The sequence below is a fragment of the Saccostrea cucullata genome, unplaced genomic scaffold (genome assembly GCF_032062105.1).
Source record: "Saccostrea cucullata isolate Sc308-1 unplaced genomic scaffold, CSIRO_AGI_Scuc_v1 ctg4121, whole genome shotgun sequence".
In the NCBI taxonomy this organism is placed as follows: domain Eukaryota; kingdom Metazoa; phylum Mollusca; class Bivalvia; order Ostreida; family Ostreidae; genus Saccostrea; species Saccostrea cuccullata.
This window is the reverse complement of record NW_026931059.1, coordinates 1-24,226: the sequence shown is the minus strand read 5'-3', so window position 1 is coordinate 24,226 and position 24,226 is coordinate 1. Positions and strand designations below refer to the sequence as shown.

At 33.8% G+C, this 24,226-nt stretch overlaps 3 protein-coding genes across 3 annotated transcripts; 1 reads left to right on the top strand and 2 right to left on the bottom strand.

Moving 5' to 3' along the window:
- Positions 1-4,524: 4,524 nt before the first annotated feature.
- Positions 4,525-5,103, bottom strand: LOC134231228 (uncharacterized). Its single transcript, XM_062713161.1, has one exon. The coding sequence runs from the start codon at positions 5,101-5,103 to the stop codon at positions 4,525-4,527; it is 579 nt and encodes a 192-aa protein (XP_062569145.1).
- Positions 5,104-6,010: 907 nt separating this feature from the next.
- On the bottom strand, positions 6,011-7,465 carry LOC134231229 (uncharacterized). The gene has a single exon (XM_062713162.1). The coding sequence runs from the start codon at positions 7,463-7,465 to the stop codon at positions 6,011-6,013; it is 1,455 nt and encodes a 484-aa protein (XP_062569146.1).
- A 3,113-nt stretch (positions 7,466-10,578) lies between these two features.
- Positions 10,579-13,010, top strand: LOC134231230 (uncharacterized). Its single transcript, XM_062713163.1, has 3 exons — positions 10,579-10,769; positions 12,228-12,406; positions 12,917-13,010. Exons 1-3 carry the CDS (start codon positions 10,595-10,597, stop codon positions 12,941-12,943), a joined length of 381 nt encoding a protein of 126 aa, XP_062569147.1. The 5' UTR covers positions 10,579-10,594; the 3' UTR covers positions 12,944-13,010.
- Positions 13,011-24,226: the final 11,216 nt, after the last annotated feature.

The following is a 24,226-nucleotide window of genomic DNA, read 5'->3' as shown; positions in this document are numbered from 1 at the left end:
CACAGGTCTTATTCTTGTAAGATCTACACCTGGACATTCGAATATATAAGAACTACCGGTACATGGTTTTCCACACCTACTTAGTGAAGGGCTATTGCATGATCTGCGAAAAGCACATCTGCCAAGGGATCTCCATGACGACCATCCACCATCTCGGGGAATACAGGAATCCATTTGGTGAAATCAAGGTCTTTTTTGAATTCAGAACAGGAGAATTCTGGTGTTCTAAAATACTTTTAAAACTGAACATCATATTTTGCAGAAAAGCCGCTTCTTCGGAGCAGAAGATATACTTAAGATAATTAAAGATAACTAAACGACAAATTTAAATCCAGGCCTTTTAAAATCATTATCAGCTGCTTCTTCTATAAAAATGGAACTCGTAAATTTACTTAACTCGTCATTGGTCATTTGTAAAATTATTTTGTTAAAACAGCTTCTGATTGCACACATAAATACCCTGAAGTTGACATCAAGAAGATGCTTGAGTTTCAGCAGGTAATATGCTGAATAAGAGCTCCAACAATTTTTCGAGACTCCTGGAAAAGTGGGTCGTCGTTCCAACCAGGGTTTACTTTTTTTGAGATTTTTAGCAATTCTGTTGTGCTCCCGGTGCCAAATAGTCTGGAGGGAAATTAAGGCTGCTTGTTGGATAACTAGTCTATCACGTTATAAAAGTTGGTTTAAGCATATATCAAAATTATAGCAAAAATTTTAGACTAAAACCATAATGTAAATTAATTAATTAGGACTTCTTTTAAAATTTCAAGATTTCAGATTTTTCGAAAATGGATGTTAGATTCCTTGCTCTTGCATTGTTTAGAAATCTCAACTTGAACATTTGAATGACATTAATTGTTCTTATTTGCTTTTTCTACGGAGTCGAGTTGAAGGCCACAGCAAGTGTTTTCTTCTTTTCACGCATAAGATTTTGCATAAATTCTGGTTCATATGAATATAAAAATAAGTCTGCTGACAACGGAGCGCATTTTGTACCCATGGGAATTCCAATGCACTGTTGTAATACCTGGTTTCCAAAAACCACATAGATTTTGTCAATCGGAAACTCAAGCATCTTCTTGATGTCAACTTCAGGGTATTTATGTGTGCAATCAGAAGCTGTTTTAACAAAGTAATTTTACAAATGACCAATGACGAGTTAAGTAAATTTACGAGTTCCATTTTTATAGAAGAAGCAGCTGACAATGATTTAGAAAAGCCTGGATTTAAATTTGTCGTTTAGTTATCTTTAATTATCTTAAGCATAGCTTCTGCTCCGAAGAAGTTTATTTGAGTTTAAGTAACCTACAAACATGAGATTCTAGGTGTAGAAGTGAATCAACATCAGATTTTGCAGGATGCTCACTGTTTTGAATGTTTACTGATTTCATCTATCTTAATTTTAATCCTGTGTCAAAAAGAGAGAAATGAAGAACCGCAATGATTTACGTTTTTTTTTTTTTTTTTTTTTTTTTTTTTTTTTTTTTGGGGGGGGGGTCTTTTAAATGTCTTTTTTATACAGCCAAGAATTTAACGACGATCTATTTGAAATAAGAGGATGTTAATACCATTCTATTCTATACCATGCTATTCTATAGGCTTAAACCTCAAATATTTTTTTTCTTTAAAAAATTTGACAATATTTCTTTAGACAAAGCATTAAATTGGATGCCGTGACTAACGGATTGTCCAAATTCCATGGAGAATTGTGAGAGACCCATGGCGTGTGTATTGTATTCCTTTGCTTATTTCCCTGGGACCTGGTGATGTGCTCCCGTTTAAATCCTGACTTTTTGTCTGTCTGTGAACATGCATACTGATATCAAAATGCCTTTATTTTAAATTCCATTATCTTTAAATTCTGAACAAACGTTTAAACATTGTCTTTTTTCCTCTCACAAGAGTTATATATATGTATTCATAACTCATTTAATTATGTGACATTTTTAATCTTCGAATCGTGAAATATATGTCTAAAATATACTTATTTTCAGATTTTGGTTAACATTGAAATACTAAATTTTTGCCTGTTATACCTACATCATGTATTGTATTTGCTAACAAGACCATTGCATCGACCAATCAATTTGCAAAACGTTAACTTTAAACGGGACTACTGATATCCATTTATAATCAATTTATTTGGCAATAGCTTGCCTTATTTAAGAAGGATATGGAGATAACGTACAGTATTCAATCTCAAAGTCCATAAAGCAATACAAAATAAGAGCAGAGCAAACACGGACCCCTGAAACAACAGAGGTGGGATCAGGTGCCATAGAGGAGTGAGCATTCCCTGCCAACCGGTCACACCTTCCGTAAGCTCCTTGTCACGATCAGGAAATAACGGAAAACATCCGTCGTCAATTCAGTGCATAAATAATGGACTAACAATTGGTATGAAAAAAGTCAGTCAGCATTTGACTTAGTGATAAATTATATTTGCTGACAAGGTCATTGTATCGACCATAGAACTTACGAAATGATGGCTTTAAACGAAACTGCTGATATTCTTGTTTCATCAACTTGCTTGTCAATAATTTACCTCGTTTTAGAAATTGTTTATACGTAGAGCACGCTCTTGCGTATCGAATCATCTGATATACTCCGTATGCAGGTGATGAAGGTATATTGCTGCATAAGTAAGGGAAGTTGACGATAGAAAAATTAAAGTCATCACTTTTATCATATAGTTTTGTTGTTAAATTACCATAAGTGTCTTTTTCATATAAAATATCCAAGTATGAAGCAGAAGTCTCGGACTCTGTGGTATCTTTTATCTCAAGCTCACCGGGATATATCGTATCGACGTAGGAATAGAAATTATCATTATTAATTGACAATACGCCGTCGATATATTTGAATGTCGAGTTGAAGGCCACAGCAAGTGTTTTCTTCTTTTCACGCATAAGATTTTGCATAAATTCTGCTTCATATGAATATAAAAGAAAGTCTGCTTATAACGGAGCGCAATTTGTACCCATGGGAATTCCAATAGATTGTTGGAATATTTGGTCTCCAAAAACCACATAGATATTGTCAATCGGAAACTCAAGCATCTTCTTGATGTCAACTTCGGAGTACTTACATGTATGTGTGCAATCAGAATCTCTTTTAACAAAATAATTTTGCAAATGACCAATGACAAGGTAAGTAAATTTACGAGTTCCATTTTTATTGAAGAAGCAGCTGTCAATGATATCAAAAATCCTTGATTTTAATTTATCGTGGGGAATGGTTGTGTATAAAGTTGAAAAGTGGTAAGTTTTTAAGCTGTTGATTTTGGTGAAATCTTGTGATTTCAAATTGTCCAAGAGTTCTTTGGAATTTTTTTAAAAGTATTTACGTCTGATTTACACCACTTCTTGAATGTATTGATGCACAGTTTTCTTGAAGTTTCTCCTTAACTACTGTTAATATTTTAGTGAGGAGTAAAGAAAGAGGCTTAATTGGTTGAACATTTACAGAAAACCGCTATGTATCTTTCTTTGTAAGGATTCTTATGAAGTTTCGGAATCCAATATATATATATATAAAGTAGTTCAAATTCATCTTGGCTCTGTGGAATATTAAAAGCATTCAAAAATGACGGGTGATTTTGAAGAAATTCTTCCTTAGAAAGGGACGTATGAGTATAAGTAGAATTACCACTGGTAGAACTAAATCCAATTTCTTCTAGAATGCAATTTATATAATGAGCCTTACAAACAAAGACAATGTTGTTACCTGCTTTGTCGGCGGGAACTAGTACGTACTGATCGTATTATCTATCTAATTCTTATTTCACTTCTGGTTTATTGAACACAGAAGGATAGATGGTATTCATATTGCCCCTCAATCTTTTAATACGTGACTTTAACATGGATCTGATACATTTAATCCATTTTGAAAAGGTGTCTTCTTTTTCATAGCTGGCCCATCGTCTGGCGTAATTCTCAACAGAAATGATAATATTTATGAAATTCCGACGCCAGTCTCAGGATCAGGGTTCCCTATATTTAGGAGCTTTTAAAATAAGTGATCTAAGGTCCTCATTACGAACTATATTTACGTCACCTGTAATAACGTGTCCAGCAGGACTATAGTTATTTTTATTTTATTTTACCGGATTTATATAGCACTTTTTTCATAGACATGTTCAGGAGTGCTTTACAACAAACAAGATATAGCAAATACAATACAGTGTTTCAAATCGAAATTAAAAACAATAACTCTACCTAAGAATAACATAGACAAATATATTTTTAAAATTACCAGTCATAAAAATCTAATAAGACTATAGGAATTAATTAAGCACAGATATAACATAAAATAAAATTAAGGCTACTTAATACAAGTTTCGATGAGTGTGTAATTAAAAAAATTATATTCCTTTAAAATAGAAAATTTTAAGAACGATTAAAAATTAGGTTATAAAGTTTACATGAAAAAAACATAGCAGAAAGTTAAAACTTAAAAATATCACATTTTAGCATCACTTTCTACTCAATATATCCAATGTCTTTTGATTGTTAATACCTCCAGTTACTCAACATTATAGGAGCGGAAAAGATGTGTTTTAAGCTGTCTTTTGAAAGCGTTAAGTGTCTGGGCGTTTCTAACTGACTCTGGCAGTGCGTTCCATAACCTTGGTGCAGCATGGCTAAAACTACGGTTTCCAAATGTCACAGTTCTGGTACGTGGTACTAAAAGTGTTAAAGAACTGCTAGAACGAAGGTCTCTAGCTGGTCGGTACACACACAATAAGTCTATAATGTATTGTGGGCACTGTCCATGGAGAGCCTTGTAAGTGTACAGTAGGACCTTGTAATCGATCCGTTGACATATTGGTAGCCAGTGAAGTTCCTTGAGCACTGGTGTTATATGGTCATGACGAGGAGTTTTTGTATTGATTCTGGCAGCTGTGTTCTGAACTCGTTGTAGTTTATTCACTGTCAATTTTGGAATACCGAAGAGCAACGAATTACAATAGTCAAGCTTTGATGTTACTAGACAATTAACTAATGTTTTTGTGGCATCGGTTGTAAGGTATTTCCGTATGCGTCCGGTGTTTCTCAGCTGGTGGTAGGCAGATCTACAGACAGTGTTCACGTGTTTCTCCATGTCCATTTGTGGTGTGAAGGCGAGCACCAAGATTTCTGATGCTGCCGTTTGATGCTGAAATAAATGTCTTACCAACCGTTATAGTCATATTTTCGACATGTTTGAGATTATTTTTGGAAGAAAACAACATCACTTCTGTTTTCTCAGCGTTCAGTTTTAGCATGTTTCCATTCATCCACATAATGATTTCCGTTAGACAGGACTCCACGCGGTTTATTGCTTCAGATTTTGACACAATGTCTATGGGTTTAAACGAAATCTACAGTTGTGAATCATCAGCATAAAAGTGATGCATTAGACCATGTTAACCACAGATAGCACCTACTGGCTTGGTATACATTGTAAAGTATTTCGGCCCCAATACGTATCCCTGTGGAACACCAAAATTTATAGTAACTGGATCGGATAGCTCTCCTTCAACACAAACAGTTTGTTGTCTACCATTAAGGTACGCTGAAATCTAGGAAAGGGCGTTATCTTTGATTCCGTAGAGGTTTTCCAAACGGCTTAGTAGTGTGGTATGATCCATCATATCAAATGCTGCTGACAGGTCAAGCAACACAAGAACAGTGACACAGTTATTGTCTAGTGACTGAAGGATATCGTTATGCACTTTGAATAAGGTTGTTTCTGTGGAATGAAGTTTCCTGTATGCAGATTGATATGGTTCATGTAAACTGTTCTCAGCTAGATGGTCACCGATACGTTTATCTACAACTTTTTCTAAAACCTTTGATACAAACGGGAGGTTATAAACGGGTCTGTAGTTTTTCAGTACATTAGGGTCTAAGTCCGGTTTCTTCAGTTGAGGTCTTATAACAGCACTTTTAAACTCCGTTGGTACATGGCAAGAACTGAATGATTCATTGATGATGTTTGTGATTACAGGCAGAAGTTTGTCAAGACATTATTTAAGAAGCCATGTTGGTATGGGGTCCAGTTCACATGATTTGTTGGGCGAACTTTGAATGATTTTTCTAACTTCTTCTTGCAAGGCAGGTAGAAAGTTTAAAAGTCTAGAGTTCGTTTGGGGTTCTATTTCATGTTCCTTTGCATCACCGGTCTGATCAGATCTGATTCCATCACGAATGTTTTCAATCTTTAATGTGAAAAAGTTACTTAGGTTCTGAGCTGTTTCTTTCGGTGTGGAACCAGAGGAAAGCACATTGTTATCACTGTTACCACCAAGGAGATGTTTTGTGAGTTTAAACAAGCTCTTGGTATCACGGCCTGACTCTTCTACCTTGTTTGCGTAGTACATGTATTTTGTACGGGCTTCATGCAACATGATGTTATAGACTATGCACTGATTTCTGTAGATTTGATGGTCATTGATTAATTTAGTATCTCTCCACTTGCGTTCCAACTTTCGTTTGAGATGTTTAGCTGAATGTAGATCATCACCAAACCAAGGGGACTGAGGACGAAGTGTGATAGTCTTGGACTGGACAGGCGCATGTTTGTCAACGAGTTTTGTTAGTTCATCCGTATACACTTGGGCCATCCTATCCACGTTAGAACTTGAAGCATTGTCCCAGTCAATGTTATCTATATCCTGTTTGAATAAGTCAACATCGATCGATTTTAGTTTTCTATATGTCACTGCTTTTCGAACTAGTAGTGGTTTGGTAACATTAGCGGTAAATGTAACGGCAAAATGGTCTTTTTTCATATTTTCCGCGTGACCACAGAGTCCGGGATCGGTAACAAGAATACTGGATAGAATGTTACTAGTGTCTCTAGTTATGATAACGTCTAATGTATGTCCACGGATATGTGTGGGTTCATTCACAAGCTGTTTCATGCCATTTGATTCAAGGATACTGTTAAAAGTTATTGTGTCACGGTCGGTGGGAACATCAAAATGAACGTTAAGATCACCAACAATGATTATTTCTTTGTCTGTGACTGTATACTCAGATAGAAATCTAGGCCATTCTTCTTCTAGAAATACGTTGGTCTTTAGTCCGTTTTCTTTTGAAGGAGGGGGTCTATACACTGTAGCTAACTGTAGGATCAATCCATTTATTTCTAATGTACAGTCTAGTAGTTCAAATTGTGAGAATGAGTGATTGGATGTAACTCGTTTAACAGTTATTGAACGTTTGTATATGAGTGCTACGCCACCTCCACGCTTTGATGACCCTCTGCTAACATGTTTGATGGTATAACCTTCAGGAACAAGTTCATTTATACATATCTTGTCATTACTGGTACCAAGCCATGTTTCTGTGAGGGCCACTACGTCAAAGTTGTTGGACACAATATAGTCACAAAGAGAGGCAGTTTTGTTTCTAATTGATCTGACATTAAATGAGCAAACATGGAGTTGATTCTCCACTACGTTTACCCCTATAGCCATATACACCTAAATCCTTTATCCTATGAACTGTTTCTTTGTCCAGTATGTACGGCCCTTTAGAAAATCTGCCTATTGTATACAATTCTTCACGGGTGTATTCCAACAATGGGCACAGAACAATAGTCATTATAATCCAACAGGTAATCCTGTTCTATGGTGGTTGATTTTCACTCACTCAAACAATGTAAAATTGTTTTCAAAATTATCACTACTAATATCATGAAAACTACAAACTATTTCCAGAATATAATTCCACAGTTGTTTAGATAGCACATTAATGTTCCTCTGTAGCAAGTTTCAGAATTTTACATCCACTTATTAACACACAATTTGACAAAAATGTCAGAGCAATTTTCAGTGCAGCCTACACTTGGCGCAACCTAGTTATAAGGCGAAGAAGAACATGAACATGAAGGAGGATTATGTTTTAGATAGTCGGTATCCAGGCCATGTAAAGTGATTGTAATTGAAAAGTTTGGAAGCAATGGTCGATGAATATTTGTAGGAAATACAAGGTGTAATCTTTAACTTGAAATATTGTGGAATACAAGACTGGACCCTTTTGTGATTAAGAATATTACTTATATTAACCGCATCAATTCCTTTATTGGCATATTGAAGTTTAAGGAAAAGACGGATTGTTTTAGCTGCATTTTCTTCCGTGGAGCGTGTGGGTTTAAAAAGCCTACGATATGCAATATCCGTAATCATAGATCCGAGTCTAAAATGTTCCGACGCTGAGCAATACTTTCGAATAGACTGGGAGAGTTATCTACATATGCTTATGATAATTATATATCTACTAAAATAAGGGAAGTTGATAATAGAACAGTATATCCCATTACGTTTTCCAGCAAGTGTTTTGGTGTAGGTTAACATTAATGTCTTTTTTAAGTAAGCTATCCAAAGTTAAAACATATACATGTATATTAGACTCTGTTGTTTCTTTTACTCGAGTTAACAGAGATACATAGAGAATGAACGTAAACATGAAAAGCATATTTCTAATTGATAAAGAGTTGTCGAAATATCTAAATATAGAATTGAAAGTCACAGCAAGAAACTTCTTCTTTCCATGTAAAATATTTTTGATAAATTGTGCTTCATACGAAGACAAAAATAGGTCTGAAAATAACAAGGAACAACTAGTAGTTCTAGTATCCATGAAAATTCTAACAAACTGTTGAAAGGCTTGTTCTCTAAACAATTAGTTAAATTTTATCATTTTTTACACAAAAATTAAAAAAATAACTGTCATGCTTGATACGTCTCCATGCATATACTAATATTTTTTTCTTTTTTTATCTTACAGGTAGCTTGGCATCGAGCATCTTAAAAGACGATAAGAACATCTGACTTTATCACAATTTAGTTTTTTATAATAACATTCTTTTCGTTGATAAAATTGATTTAATATTCGGAATATCGTTTTGTTTATTTATTTCTTCGAATTCTCTTCAAGAATTTTCACTCATATTGAGACGCCTCCACTTGTCGATGTAGGCTTCAAATCTAGAATAAAATGATTCTTTGTTTAAAACATACCTTATGAGTCTGAATATCTTTAAAATGGTTATATAAAGTATTTATCAGTTTGATACCCAAAGGTCTACATTTCCATGTGCTAGTTTGTAGACGTGCAATGGATTTTTAATTGGAATCTCGATTTTGTCTCAAGCAACCCTAGCAATACCCCCTTCCCCCAACTGAATGGAAATCTCCAATTTTTCCCTGTCACAGGAGCAGGACATAAATAGGGATGAATAGTATATATAGTATGCTCTCATATAAACTTTTGTTCCTGTGATCATCTTATTGTATATTTGCTGTATTCTACAATTGCCCTCAGTAAACCCCAGAATGAATCATGAATAGTAAATTATAATATACCCCTAAAACTTGAGAATTTAGAAAAAAATCCATTTGAAATATTTCTTAGGAAGTGAGTTCTTCCACATATACTTTAAGTAATCTTATAGTAATAATTTATACGTATATTGATATAATAATACAAACAACTGGTATCATGTATGTACTCTTTTTAGTGGATGATTTTTACAATACAGATGTGGAATACATTCACTTCTTTTATAGCTGTTCTGCTTTATGTAAAATATACCGGGTAATCCGGATATAATATTTCTCCTTATATATTTGAAAGAATCTAAAGTCCGATGTCTGCGCCAATGTCCCATGGTGACACGATTGTCCTATGGCTTGTACCCCATGAGACACGCCGCGTTGCAATGCAATGGACAGACATGCCAAAGTCATATCCTGTGGTGAAACAATCAAAATTTATAAGGTCACAATATTCCAACCTCAATCTTCGACGTTGTTGTGCTGCATTTTTTCCGTTATTTCCAGATCAATTTGGCAGGGTATGCTTACTCATCCACGTCACCTGATCCCACTTTTGATGTTTTGGAGGTCTGTTTTTCTCTGCTCCTATTTTGCATTGTATTAAGGACTTTTGGCTTGAATACCCGAGAAATGTAGATTTTAGTCTGCATTAATACACTAATTAACTAGAAAAGGTTAGTATCGCTACCATCAAAATGATTTATGACCTTGCACAATATTGATGAGAGGTGGTCCCTCTCCAAACCAGGATGCTACACATTTTCCTGCCGATTAGAGGTAGTCTGGAACCTACAGGAGAGATTAGGGTCAGCCTCATAACCACTTGAGAAATTAGCGCTAATAGCACACATATATTTTGCATATTCTAGTTAACCATGCAATTTACCTCGGGTCAGCAAATATAATCGATATTCATTAATTTGGTATATATTTTAAACCATCAGACATTGGCCGGCTTTGCAATTGGGCTTAGCAGTGCTATGAAGTTTAAATATGTCAGTTGTGATTGTTTCATTTTGTAAATTTTGAATTTACATGGTGGCAATAAATTCAAAATTAAATACAACATGTCAATATAATTAGTGGAAATTGTACTTTAAATGCGCAAATGAACAAAATATGGTGAGGTAGTATCGATTTTAGAAGTAATGATTAACATATTTTTCCTTTGCTTATCATACATTTTTTAAAAGGCTGAGTTAAAAAATAGACAGACACTTGAAGATTAAAATATGTGTGTTGCGAAGTGATTTTCTCAGTTTCAAAATGTCTGACGTAGTCATTGGGTTTTTCGCCACAGTGGCGTTTATTGTCATTATCCTTTTTGATGTTGGAATTGTAACACCTTACTGGATAACGGTAGAAGAGACTCTTCTAAATTCTACAAGAAGTTTTACTCATGGTCTATTCTACAGTTTGGACTATCCTGGAAATGAAACTGGTTAGATTATATACTCGAGGATTTTTACAGAAAAAATGCTGATAAGAAAAATTCCATTCTTTTTGGAATAATCATCTGAAAATTTGTTTTATAGTCTATTCCAGATTTGAAAATAAGATATAGCTCTTAAAACTCATGCCAAAAGCTTATTGAAAAATTATTCAATTGATGTTTTCATCTTTTGTAATGTTTAATTAAGTTTTTGAAACTGTTGGAAAAGTAATTTTATTTTGTATCAGTACACATAAAATCCATCTGACGCGATTTCAGGTTACAGCTTACACAGCAATCGGTAAATGTAACCAATTGCAATTTGTATCCCCATAAAATCTGTACTTCAATATCATGAACATGTATTAGCCTTTAATATGGGGAACAATTATCTTCCATAATGCCTTATATGCTCTTAAAACTTTCAAGTATAATCATTGCCGTATATATCTATATGTTAGTCACTTTTTTGATAATGTACACTTTGTTACTATGATAATGTACTGTTTGGAAACAGTAAGTATAACCAAGTCACAGTCTGATGTTCAGAATTCTTTAATCAGTTGCATATGTGTGAATGTGGTAAAGAGCTGAAAAAATACATAACAAAAAACATAAGTACATATGACAATCATGACAAATCAAGACACAAAACAAAATACAAATTCATATTAAATTAATTCACATAATAACCTAACTTAAATACAACAATACTGAGACAATGAAAAAGTGTACATGTAATTTATAGCAAGGTGCCTAGCAAGGGAAATGACCATAAAAATAGGACGTAATTAAATATAAATATAATGTGCACAATGGGAATAAATAGTAAGCCTAAATAAATCAGTTATTATAAGAAATAACATTAACTCACAAAAAGTAAATGTCAACTTAGTAAGACTTCAACATGTAAACACGAGAAAAAATGGCGGTCTTTATAAAGTAGCAAGGCAAACTATTTTACAAGATAAATAACCAAGCGTGCTGAAAATGCTATTGCAACATATACTTATGAACACATGATGTATAAATGACTTACATTTTGCGAGGACATAGATGGAACAAGGTAGCAGAGGTATTCTGCACAAAACAAAAATGCGGCGGGACCGCTCCACGTTGGGTCAACGCAGGTAGAGAATACAAAAACACAGGAGAGTTACACTAAAGAGCAATAACTCCTAACATTATCAGTAAACACAGGAAAGACAACTCTCCGTTCCACTACAGATAACTTTTGCAAAGATTCTTTTTCGATAATATCAAGTCTTCAGAACATTGCTGTAATAAGAGACGGTCTAGTTTTAAATCTCAAGTTAAATAAAGCAACAATCAAATTTTCCCATTATGTCCTTGTTCGTTGTTGCTTGTACATGTAGCTATATCTAAGATATTTGTGACATATTGGTACTTTGAGATAATAACATTAATGTTACACAGCTTTTACCTAATACCTTTTGATTTTTACAGTTTTCGACAATTTAGTTATTTGGCTTAATATAGCAACATCCTTGTGTCTGACAATCCTCCCTTTGTTCTGGAGTTGTATCAGGTGTATCATTTGTTGCCGAAGCAGTAATAAAATGAAAATAGCCGGAAATTTACAGATAGTTGCTGTAAATGTTACTCTTTGCCTTACACTCTTGCAGGTGAGCATACGTCTATCAATTTGTAGATTTGAATATGCTTTGTTACCTTTGTAAAACTAAATGTGATGTATGTTTAGAATGAGATTTTTCTATTATATTGTAATTAGGGAGACGAGTGAAGTTTTCATTGTCCAATACTTGCATATATATTTTTAAGAACTGGTTATAAAATTTTCAAACAATTTTCTCATAATAAATTATAACTAATATCTGTATCAATCCCATAAAAAAAAAACCGAGAAAATTAAATTTTGACATTTTTGAGATGTCTTTTCCGGAAAGCAAATGGCAGTTTACGTCCCTTATACATAATTAGTCATTGCATATATGCAGTGCAAATCCAAACTAAACAGCACAGATTTTAGTGATGTTAATCAAAATATTTATAAAGTATTGATTTGATTTAAATATACATGTATATTATGTGATGTCCATAACGTCTATTTATCTATAACTTTGACAATAATCTTGATTTTCTAGACGTTAATAAAAACAATCACATATTTTTAGGTCTTCTTGGGTTTGCATCCGTCTTGACAGTGGTTGTTAAATTTGGCCTTAAACAACTTAGATGGTCATTTTATCTTACCGTTGCCTCAACCTGTGTTATTTTTGTACAGGTATACCTCTTAAAGAACTTGATAATTTTTATTACATTTCCAAGGGAATAGATTTAAGCCATTTCTAACCTTTTTTTAGACTGTGCTTCTGATAGTATATTCTGTACGGTCCAGAAACACAGATGAAAAATGTACAATATTTCTTGTGTACAGACGACGGCATTCATCTAAGTAAGTATTTTACCTCTGGTAATATGCAATATTATTTTGAAAGAAAATACATTTACTTTTATGAAATTTCAAGATTTACCTCATGTTTCTTAAAATATAATATTTCAATTCAATGGAAAACATATTAAAGAAATAAAACTATTAAAGCATACAATAATCAAACTGTAAATGATAAATATTTTTTCCTTTTTTTAGAGGAAGAGCAAACAACTTTAAAAGACTAAAGGCATGAATATAAACTCTCTTTCCTAGAAACTTTTATTTTTTCTAGTTGGAACTGAAAAAAACATGAGGTTCATGGAGAAAAAATATTTTTTGGAATCGTTATTTTATTGTATTAGCTCGTATAAGAAATGCTATCCTTCTGTGTTAAATAATTCAGAAATGAAAAAAAGAGAATTAGATAGATTACACAGTCAGTATGTACTGGTTCCTCCTGACAAAGCAGGTAAAACCATTATCTTTGTTTGTAAGACTCATTATTTAAATTATATTTTAGATGAAATAGAATTAATTCTAAAAGGTGAAGTACAACTTGTACCCAAAGCTCCTATTCTAATCAAAAAAATCTTTATCATCACTTTTATATAACTGTTATATATAACGTACAATAAAACGTTTTGTTGTGAGGTTGCCATTATATAGGTAACGTCTTCTGAAATACATGCATATACAAAAATAAAATAGATATATCAGACTCTGTAATGTTTTTAATTTCGAGTTGATCAGTACAAATTTATCGAATCAACGTACGAGTGAAAATGAATATTTCTATTGCAATTAACATCATCGATATATCAAAATGTCAAATTGAAGGTCACAGCAAGAGATTTGTATTTTTTCTTTGTAGAATTTGAAAAAAAAATAAATTCTCCTTCATTTGAAATTCATTGGAAAAAAATTTCTGCTGACGACGGATAATTTTTTATAAATAAGACTTTTCTCTAGTGTTATTTTAAAAGCAACGTTTTTAAATGTGCATTGAAATTGAAGTTATTATCTAATCAATAAAATTTCTCGAGAGCCACCTTTTCATGAGACATTTGAACAATTAGTTTATACTTATAGTATAAGCTTGCTTGGGTAAACGGTTAAAAGACGTTGATAGTTCAGAGTGTATATTTCAAACCAGTCTTTCATCGTCGAAACGAAACTAGTACTTCATTTAAACGCTCTCGTGCGTGTGCTCTCTCTCCCTCCCCCTCTCTTTCTCTCTTTCCTCATTAGAAAGAAAAAAATGTACACAATGACTCGATGATTTCCCAACAATCCTCGCATAAATAACAATATTTTTTCTTTTCATTTTCCAAACTATTTGCGCATTACTTTTTATATTCTAAAATGAATCTATAAAATAAGATCATGATTCATTTCATATTCTTCCTTTTTGTAGTTGCGTAACTTAAATATATTTTTCGAGCTGCCTAGTGCCAAGCGTCATATATTTCTGTGCAGATATGAAATTCCAAAAGCTTACATTTTTTCTCCATCAATAAGAAGTTAAAACAAGAAGTTTAAAATAAATATGAAGTATTGAGCCAAAAAAAAAAAAAAGGAAAAGATAGAATTAAGGAAATTTGTAAATACAGTGGCTATAGATCACTGTTTTTACGACTCCTCATTTTTGCAAGATAGCTTTTTGGTGTCTATAAGCGAAAAAAGATTTCACGATCTGTGGTTTTTCTGAAAAAAAAAGTCCTTAACAATGCAGATGTACGCGTGGAAAAAAATTTGAGCAGGAAACTAATGTAAATTCGCAAAAATGAAGTTCTTGCGATTAAAAATATTTTATCTTACTTTGTTTGTATTTTCCCTTTCCACAACGCGAGTATTGTCCAAAAAGTTCGTGGACAAATGCTTAATTTTCTTTATAAAGCCCGCAATGGCAAGCATGTACGATAATATATCAAGAAAGACTATTATTTAGTTAATATTAAAAATAAAAACAATGCACACTATATTATGAATTTTATAGGTGTAAATACTTTGTATGCACGGGCCAGTCTGATAACGCTAATTTCATGATAACGTCCAAAATGGTTTATTCCCACTTAGCCAAAACCTTCCAGCATGTTCTTTTAAATTACCTACATTATTTAATATATTGCCAGCAACACATACACTTGCACTTGTATGCCGATGAGTTATATGGACTAATTCGAGGGTTGTCCGTTCAAGACAAGCTTCCTAGATCAAAAAGTAATTAACGATACATTAAAAAAATACACATAGGTTAATCATTCATTACAATATACACATTATATTATAAAATGATAAATACATAATTATACTCACAAATTAACAAAACATGGCAATAAATACAGTCACGTATCATATGTGGTGTTGCCTTATGGCGCATGGATGATACGTCAAATAAGAATGTTCATTGCAACGTCGTGCTTTATCTGATTGATATTAGTTGTTAAAAATGTCTGTCAGTTTGAACCAGTACATGAATTTTATTCTTTAAACAGGCGAGGGACAAATCTCACACATACGCACACATGGAGACCTTCTGAAATGTTATAATATGATATCTAGCTACTCTTTATTTTATTCAACTGAACAGACAATCTCGGATCAGTCTAATTCATGGCGTGTTTTATTGAGTAAAATTGTAAGTTTGCCATCACTGTTTTACTGAAACATCCAAGTACAAAATAGATGTGTCATGCGTTCTTTTCTTTTGAGTTCAATAGGATATATCGTATCAAAGTACTAGATATAAATACTGCTAATTTAATATATATTAAAGTTGAATAGTTATTTCTGTTTCTAAATTAAATCATTGAATAATCATATGGTCTCTAGATGACCAGTGTTAATTCTCGTATCCGTATCTCTGTTGCTTCTCGTATTTTGTGATTCTCGAGTTGGTCAAACACTTTGTGAATAGACAAAAGGGCATCCTCTTTATGGCCAGCAATTTGTTGACAGATACCTAAAATTTGCCACGAAATGTCTGCCGAAGATTGCTTCATATATAGACCCTGATCGTAGTGAAGGACATGCAAATCTTGAAGATCAATCTGTGATTTATTTGGATCCAAGTATTGGTGACACAAAAAGGATAAAAAGTAAAGCATGAATAATGGAGGGATAATCAATGCAATATTTCTATTCTTTAAAGTAATCATTTGCTCGAGCTTTAACTCGTCAATAAACGACATATTCCATTCAAGGTATATATCCTTGATAACAAGTTCATTTATCCGTGAAGATAATGGCAATCTACCTGCAGCTCTTTCATAATCTGATAAGTTTCTCATTATAAAGTAAACTACAAAACGTGGCATCTTAACCTTTAAATGATCCAGAATCTCCAAAGCTTTTGAGTAATTGTGCATTTTATAATGACAAAGTGCCGTAAAGAGAGAAGTGGACAGATATCCAAATTTGTTTGATAACGTCAACATATTAAGTGATGTTTTATACGAGATATACTTAGTCTTGCGGGATATTGTTGAAATACAATTAGCAAGTTTAAATGCAATACTTCGAAAGTATTCAGATGCAAAAATTTGAAGGCTAATTTTTTGATACATGGAAAAATAATTGTTACAAGTGATAAGTTCCTGCAATGCCTGAAGACGCCGCAACAAATGTATTGAGCAACCTGCAGAAAATTCCTTTTCTAATTCCTTGAAATATTCAACATCAATTGAAACTGAGGAGGCATCGTTATCATAAAAAGAAGAGCGTAAAAATGAGCAATTAGGGCTAAATGCTCTAATAGTAGAATCCCCAAATGACGGTAATGAAGTTCCAGTCTGAAATGCATATAATACTATGTGTTCCAAACTACTGTAAAATCACATATTTTCGTGGGGACAAATTTCCGTGGTTTGAGGAAAATCTCTTGGTTCGTGGGGATTTGATCAAGAATCAATGAATACTTATGTGTGACATTTTACATTTTGTGGTGGACATGAATTCGTGGGTCTCTTCACACCACGAAAACAACGAAAATTAAACCCCCACGAAAATTTGTGATTTCACAGTATTTCTATTCATAGAGGGTAAAAATGCGCTTCTGAATAATGTATTTATGGACTGGGATTCCAGTAAACAGGAAGGACCACAGCTGTATAAATCCAAAAGCTGCTGAAGCAAACTACGCTATACGTCCCCTTCAACCTTTCCTAGAAACATGTTGTTTTCCGGAATGAAGAAATTGGGACACACTCCATGATATACGTAATTTATGATAGTTTGAAAACAGATCCAGAAGCATTTGATGAGATTTTTTGGGAACCAATTCTGAACAATGTTTTCTTGAACTACCCAGAGCAGTGTTGTTTTCAAATAATAAGAACATAGCACCCTTTCCTGAGCATTGCTTTTATTAATGACCTCATTTAGAAATAGCTTAAGAAGCCCGTAGCACAGAAATTGACAGTGATTCAAAGAAAACATGAGGATGTGCTCTGCAATTGAAAAGGAAATCCTCCATTCGACGTCTTCATACGAGGACAACTTATGACCAATTGCTACAGCATGACAACCACTATTAACGATTTTGCTTAGTGTAGCCATTGATGGCCATAGGTTACTTGTGCATCTCTCAATCCAAGACAAGGCTTGTGCAGGCCATATGTCTGACATAAAACAGCATGCGTGATCATATTGTTCATTAGTCACCTCAACTGTTCCACTAGTGCACGGACCATGAGATTCATCTTCTGGATTGCCATATTTAAGAAACATTACCTCCCGGTATTTACTGCTCGATATGTATAAAGCATTGTTTTCTTCAATGCATGCACGATGAACTCTAAACCGGTCGATATTATTCAATAATCGAAGAAGAACAAAACCAGGAGGACAGCGTTCACTCTCCATCAAGATCAAAGTATTTTTGGTGGAAATGTAACGTTCAGCTTGAGATAAAATTGAGATCAGCGTGTGGTTTACCGGCCATTGCATTACGTCAAAGTCTGATGTCGCTAACCGGTATCCCTCTCGTGTGCTACCACTGATCATATCTCTATCACCGTCATTTCTTATCCGATTTTCAATAATGTCTCTCAGTTGTACCAAATCTCTTCTCATTTTTACTATGTCAATACTACCAAGTCCGATATTTAGTCCAAAATATAGGGCCTCTGATGTAAGCGGTAAATCTGTCATCCTGTGAAAAAACATCAATGAGTATTATGTTCCTTTGTTCATTTTGAAGAGGTATTTAGATCAAAGTAATAAATACCTAATTACAAATATTAAAATATTATAATCATAAATTGAAACTAGATGCTGTCATGAGACAGTAATACCCGCACTAAGGTGTTTGCCTCTAAATACACAATCCTACGGGCGGCTTACCAAGGAAAAAGTCAAAATAATTCTATATAATTCAGGCACGTAGCATCGTTTTTGAAAGTGGGGGGGGGGGGCAACCAGAGAAAATTTTTTTTAAAAACCTAAAAAAAATAACAAGGAAAAAAAATGAAATGGGGGGGTGGGGGTGGGGGGGGGGGTGGAGGCCACTTTTTTTTCAAGGCAAAATTACTTCCAATTTTTCCCATATTTCCTTGCAATGTATATACTGTGGTTAAAAGTGGGGGAGGGGGCAACCATCTTTTTAATGGACATTTTCTTATAGTACAGGTATTGTTGGGAAAAAAAGGGGGGCAGCCCCCCCAAGCCCCCCCCCCCCGGTTGCTATGTGTCTGTAATTTACATATGTATTCATAAAATTGGGTATGAAATTATCCCTGTGACCTATAACTCAGAAACTCTTATATTTATTTTACATGCTTAATTCATTATATACCAGTTTGAATTCTATTGATAATGTAAATTAGATTTTGATAAATGTTTTACTCATATTAGGACCTTTTTAAATTTACTAATCCCCCCCCCCCCTCTCGACACCACAATCACACAGTACATACTTTTGGGAATAGGCTAGATGGAACAGTTTTGTTAAAACAGTGTTTGTTATGAATTAATTTAAAATTTGTTCTTGACATGTAAATTCTACATCACATCACGTTGCGTCACCCATTATCATATTTTTAGATTAAACTCCATTCGGTACACCTCGGCCGATTCCCACTTCATCTGATAAGGTGACGGAATCGACGGCACGGAGGTTTTCCGAATGGAATATCATTATAATATGCTGCAGAATGGTGTGCTTTGGATTAATTCATTTTGTGTTATAATTGGATTTATATTTCATGAAGTTTACAGGATCTATGGAGGTCGGTAAGTACAAGTTTAAGTATAGTGGGGGTAAAATAAACCCAAACGATTAGGTTAAACTTCAAAAAGGGTCAAAGATCATCGCATGCCACACTAGACGAATTTCATATTGTGAAGTTATCTCCCCTTGTCGATGTGACATTCAGTTACTGCCAATACTGGTGCGGATCCAGAATTTTTTTCGGGAGTAGGGAGGGGGGTTCACATCTCAGTCAAAATATTCATGCCTAGAATTTCCTGACAAGCAGGAGAAAAAAATCATACACTGAAAACAAATAAACAAAAAAACCCCAATGTTTTCCTATTTAGGGGGAGGATGTCCAAAATCATTTTTTATTTGCTTCAGTATATAGTCTTGTTTAAATCGCAAAGGAAATTCCAGGGGGGGGTCCAATCTCCCTACCCACTCCCTATCCCTGAAATAACAATCTATTTTGTGATTCCAATTAAATAGTATATTTTTTTCCATTTGACTAATTATGTACATATTTTGTTTCTTGTGTTTATATTATGTCTGTATATTTGTCTGCAGAAATTATAACCTTGCCCATAAGTTTTAAGTGGGATGGGCTATACAATTGGCTTCCACATTTTATAGGTTTATTTCTTGTGACAATTAAGACCTTTTATTTGGGTACCATTAATTTTTACCTCTGATCACTTGACCTAGAATACACATTTTTACAAGAAAAATACCCAACTTTAAACTTGGCCTAAATTTTGATCAGTAGGTGCTAGGGCTTTCATGCTTAACATGTCATTGTGTATTCATTGTGAACTGTCAACAGGTATAAATATGTTTGACCTTGACCGTAGAGTTTGAACCACTTAAAAAATTAACCTTGGCAATTAACTTTTGAAGAGGAAGTACTAGGGATTACTTATTTCACATGTGCATTCCTTGTGACAAGTCTTTTTTCTGATACCAACAATTGAACCTTTTGACCTTGACCTTTGAGTTTGACATATATTTGAGAAACTTCAACCTTCGCCATAGGCTACCAGACAGGGACATCAGTGTTTCACAAACACATCTTGTCTTCATTATTATTTGATGGTGTCTCCATATGACGGAAAAATTCCAATGAGATATGTATTCACAACAAACAAACAAATTACTAAAGAAAATATAAAACATGAATATGTTGGTCATGCATATCTCTGCATGAAAAAAACCCCAGCTTTTCAAGTACTGCAACCATATTGTAACCCTTTCAAAACACTCATTTGAGCTTTTCTGGTTTCCTTGTCATATAACGTCTGTTGTGATATGTTGTCCATCTGTTAGTCTGAAAACTTTTTACATTATTAACTTTTCTAGAACCACTGGTCCAATTTTACCCATGCAATTCATATAGAAATATGTACATTTGTATGTCAGACTGTTCTTCTGTCTGAATAAGATTAACCTTGGTTATCACGGTCATATCTACTGAATGAGAAGAGACAAGGCATTCATATTAAACTTATGTACTAGTATTTACCTGTGAGAATGGCATGGTTTTTTTTTTTTTTTACATATGACCTAGAAGTTTGACCTACTTGCAAAAAAATTAAATTGTTATAAATTTATCATTTTGAAAGAGAAAAGTTAGGGCATTCATATTATAATGCATGTATATTATTACCTGTGATAAGATCTTTCCAAATGAATCATGACTTTTACTCTGTGACCTTGACCTTGAAGCCTAACCTACTTTTCAAAAATGTTGCATTTGCTTATAACTTTTGATTGAGATGAGATATGACTCTCACATTTGACATTTGTACATTAATTACTCATAAAAATTCAAGATGTTTCCCAGCTTGCAATGTTTTTTTACTCTTTAACGTTAATGTTTTACATAATTTTCAAGATATTTAACTCTCCTAAAAGATGATTAGGCTTCTGAGTAACATTAAGGAGGACTTCAGGAAAGACAGGACTTTTTGCACAAAAAATGTAATTTTCCACCCCCATTTGACCTCCCAGGGCAATATCAAAATTCCAAAACCTTGCTGCACATCTACATGACACTACCAACCATCTCCCTAAAGATGATTAGGCTACTGTGTAAAATGTAAGAGAATTTCAGGGAAGACGGGGCTTTTTGCATAAAAAGGTCATTTTTTTACCCCTATTTGACCCCCCGGGGCAAAATCAAAATTCTAAAACCTTACTGCACATCTACATGAAACCACCAACCATCTCCCAAAAGATGATTAGCATACTGTGTAAAATGTAAGAGGAGTTCAGGGAAGACGGGGCTTTTTGCATAAAAAACGTCATTTTTCGACCCCCATTTGACCCCCCCGGGGCAATATCAAAATTCCAAAACCTTACTGCACATCTACATGACACCACCAACCATCTCCCAAAAGATGATTAGCCTACTGTGTAAAATGTAAGAGGAGTTCAGGGAAGACGGGGCTTTTTGCATAAAAAACGTAATTTTTTCGACCCCCATTTGACCCCCGGGGCAAAATCAAAATTCCAAAACCTTACTGCACATCTACATGACACCACCAACCATCTCCCAAAAGATGATTAGCCTACTGTGTAAAATGTAAGAGGAGTTCAGGGAAGACGGGGCTTTTTGCATAAAAAACGTCATTTTTCGACCCCCATTTGACCCCCCGGGGCAATATCAAAATTCCGAAACCTTACTGCACATCTACATGACACCACCAACCATCTCCCAAAAGATGATTAGCCTACTGTGTAAAATGTAAGAGGAGTTCAGGGAAGACGGGGCTTTTTGCATAAAAAACGTCATTTTTCGACCCCCATTTGACCCCCCGGGGCAAAATCAAAATTCCAAAACCTTACTGCACCTCTACATGACACCACCAACCATCCCCCAAAAGATGATTAGCCTCCTGTGTAAAATGTAAGAGGAGTTCAGGGAAGACGAGGCTTTTTGCATAAAAAACGTCATTTTTCGACCCCCATTTGACCCCCCAAGGCAAAATCAAAATTCCGAAACCTTACTGCACATCTACATGACACCACCAACCATCTCCCAAAAGATGATTAGCCTACTGTGTAAAATGTAAGAGGAGTTTAGGGAAGAAAAGTGTGACAGACGGACGGACGGACGGACATGAGTAACAACAATATACCCGTACTTTCTTTAGAAAGTGCGGGTATAAAGATAATTCATTATAGTTTTGCAAGTACTGAGATTAATCACAAGACAACATTTCATAATATTCCTATGGGCCCATATAAACAGAAGGTCATTAGTTCAATTCTAAGGGATGTTGGACCCGATGATTTTTAAATGTTATGGCTTCTTACCCACATAACATTCAGAAAGTGGTGCGATATGCAATATTGATCTGTAGTTCATGTTTAAACACTATTTATAAGTATGCCTTTTTCAGAGATTCATATTCTCCGTGTGTTTTTTCATCAAAGACATTACTCACATTCACATTTAGACCTTTCAAATCTGATCATTGTTTTTAGCAATTAGTTTGGGATGAATTAAAAACAAAACTCATGCACTGTACTCTTTGCGAAAGATGTTTTAATTACTGTATGACAAGATTTGTAGGAGTATTCCTCGGGAAATTGACTGTCAAAAAAGATTTATATAACTGTTTGTGGTGGTAAAGGTAAAGTATTTCTGCTCATTAGTGATAGTTTTTTAAAGTATTGCATGAAACGATATGATATAATGATGAAATTACATGGATTATATATAAAATTATCTCTGCTGTGAATCAATTTTGCTTTTTTAAATATTAAAATCGTACATTTATAGTTAAATCGAGGTAGCAACCATTGTTGTTCAATGTCAGGGTGAATTTGTACAGGTTCAATGTGTGTAACACAATAAAATCTTGTTTCGTAAACTTTTTGACCTCCTTGTATGCATTGGTATCCCATTTTAGGAGTTTTATGAAGAGACTTACTTTTACAATCGACTTTTTACAATTTAAACAGAGACAAACTCAAATTACTAAAATGTAAAAGTCAGCCTTAAACTTTAAAGGTAAGTCTCTTCATAAAACTCCTTAAAAAGCTTTCAATATATTTTACCATGAAAGTAAAACACAAACAAGTATTGAATGTAAATAAATTTAAATGTAATTAATATTTCGAACATGCCCCTGTGATTTTACCATTAACTACAAATGAATTCATCGTCATAATATCCCCCGTATATAACTGTTTCTTACGATGGCTAAGAAAGGACACTTTAACGATTAACTATATTTTCAGAATATTGTTATTATAAGATACTGTATGCATTGTGTACATAATTAAAAAAAATTCTATCAAATCTTCCAGATTTTTACCAATATACATATAGAAATTTAATTTGAAATTATATTCAATCTTTTTTAAACATATTTTTATCATTTAAATTATTTCGAGGAAATTTTTGGGGAGCAAGATATGTGCAGCACAAAATAATAATAAACAAATATTTTTAAAATATTTGAAACAAATACATATTTTTTAAATATTTGAAATAATTTAGTCTTGCCTGAATTATCTGGATGTTTATTTTCCAAAAACCACGGAATATTTAGATGTAAATTGAATTTAAATTATTTTATGAGTACTATACATATACGGTACACTTACCGTAAAACTAGGCTTTAATGAAGTCACGGACTTCGAAGTTTGCTTCCTTATAATCAAGTTTCGTTACATCTGAAAAAAAAAACAGACTAAAAAAAGTTTCCAACAGGATTTTTTTTCTTAATCATATTATCTCCAACCCTGACCCATATAAAAAAAGGTGCCTTTTCATAAAAGTCATCGTATTGTCATCACAATAAAGCCAGTTTTCATATCCAAAGCAGCATGTAAAGAAGAAAATTCTTC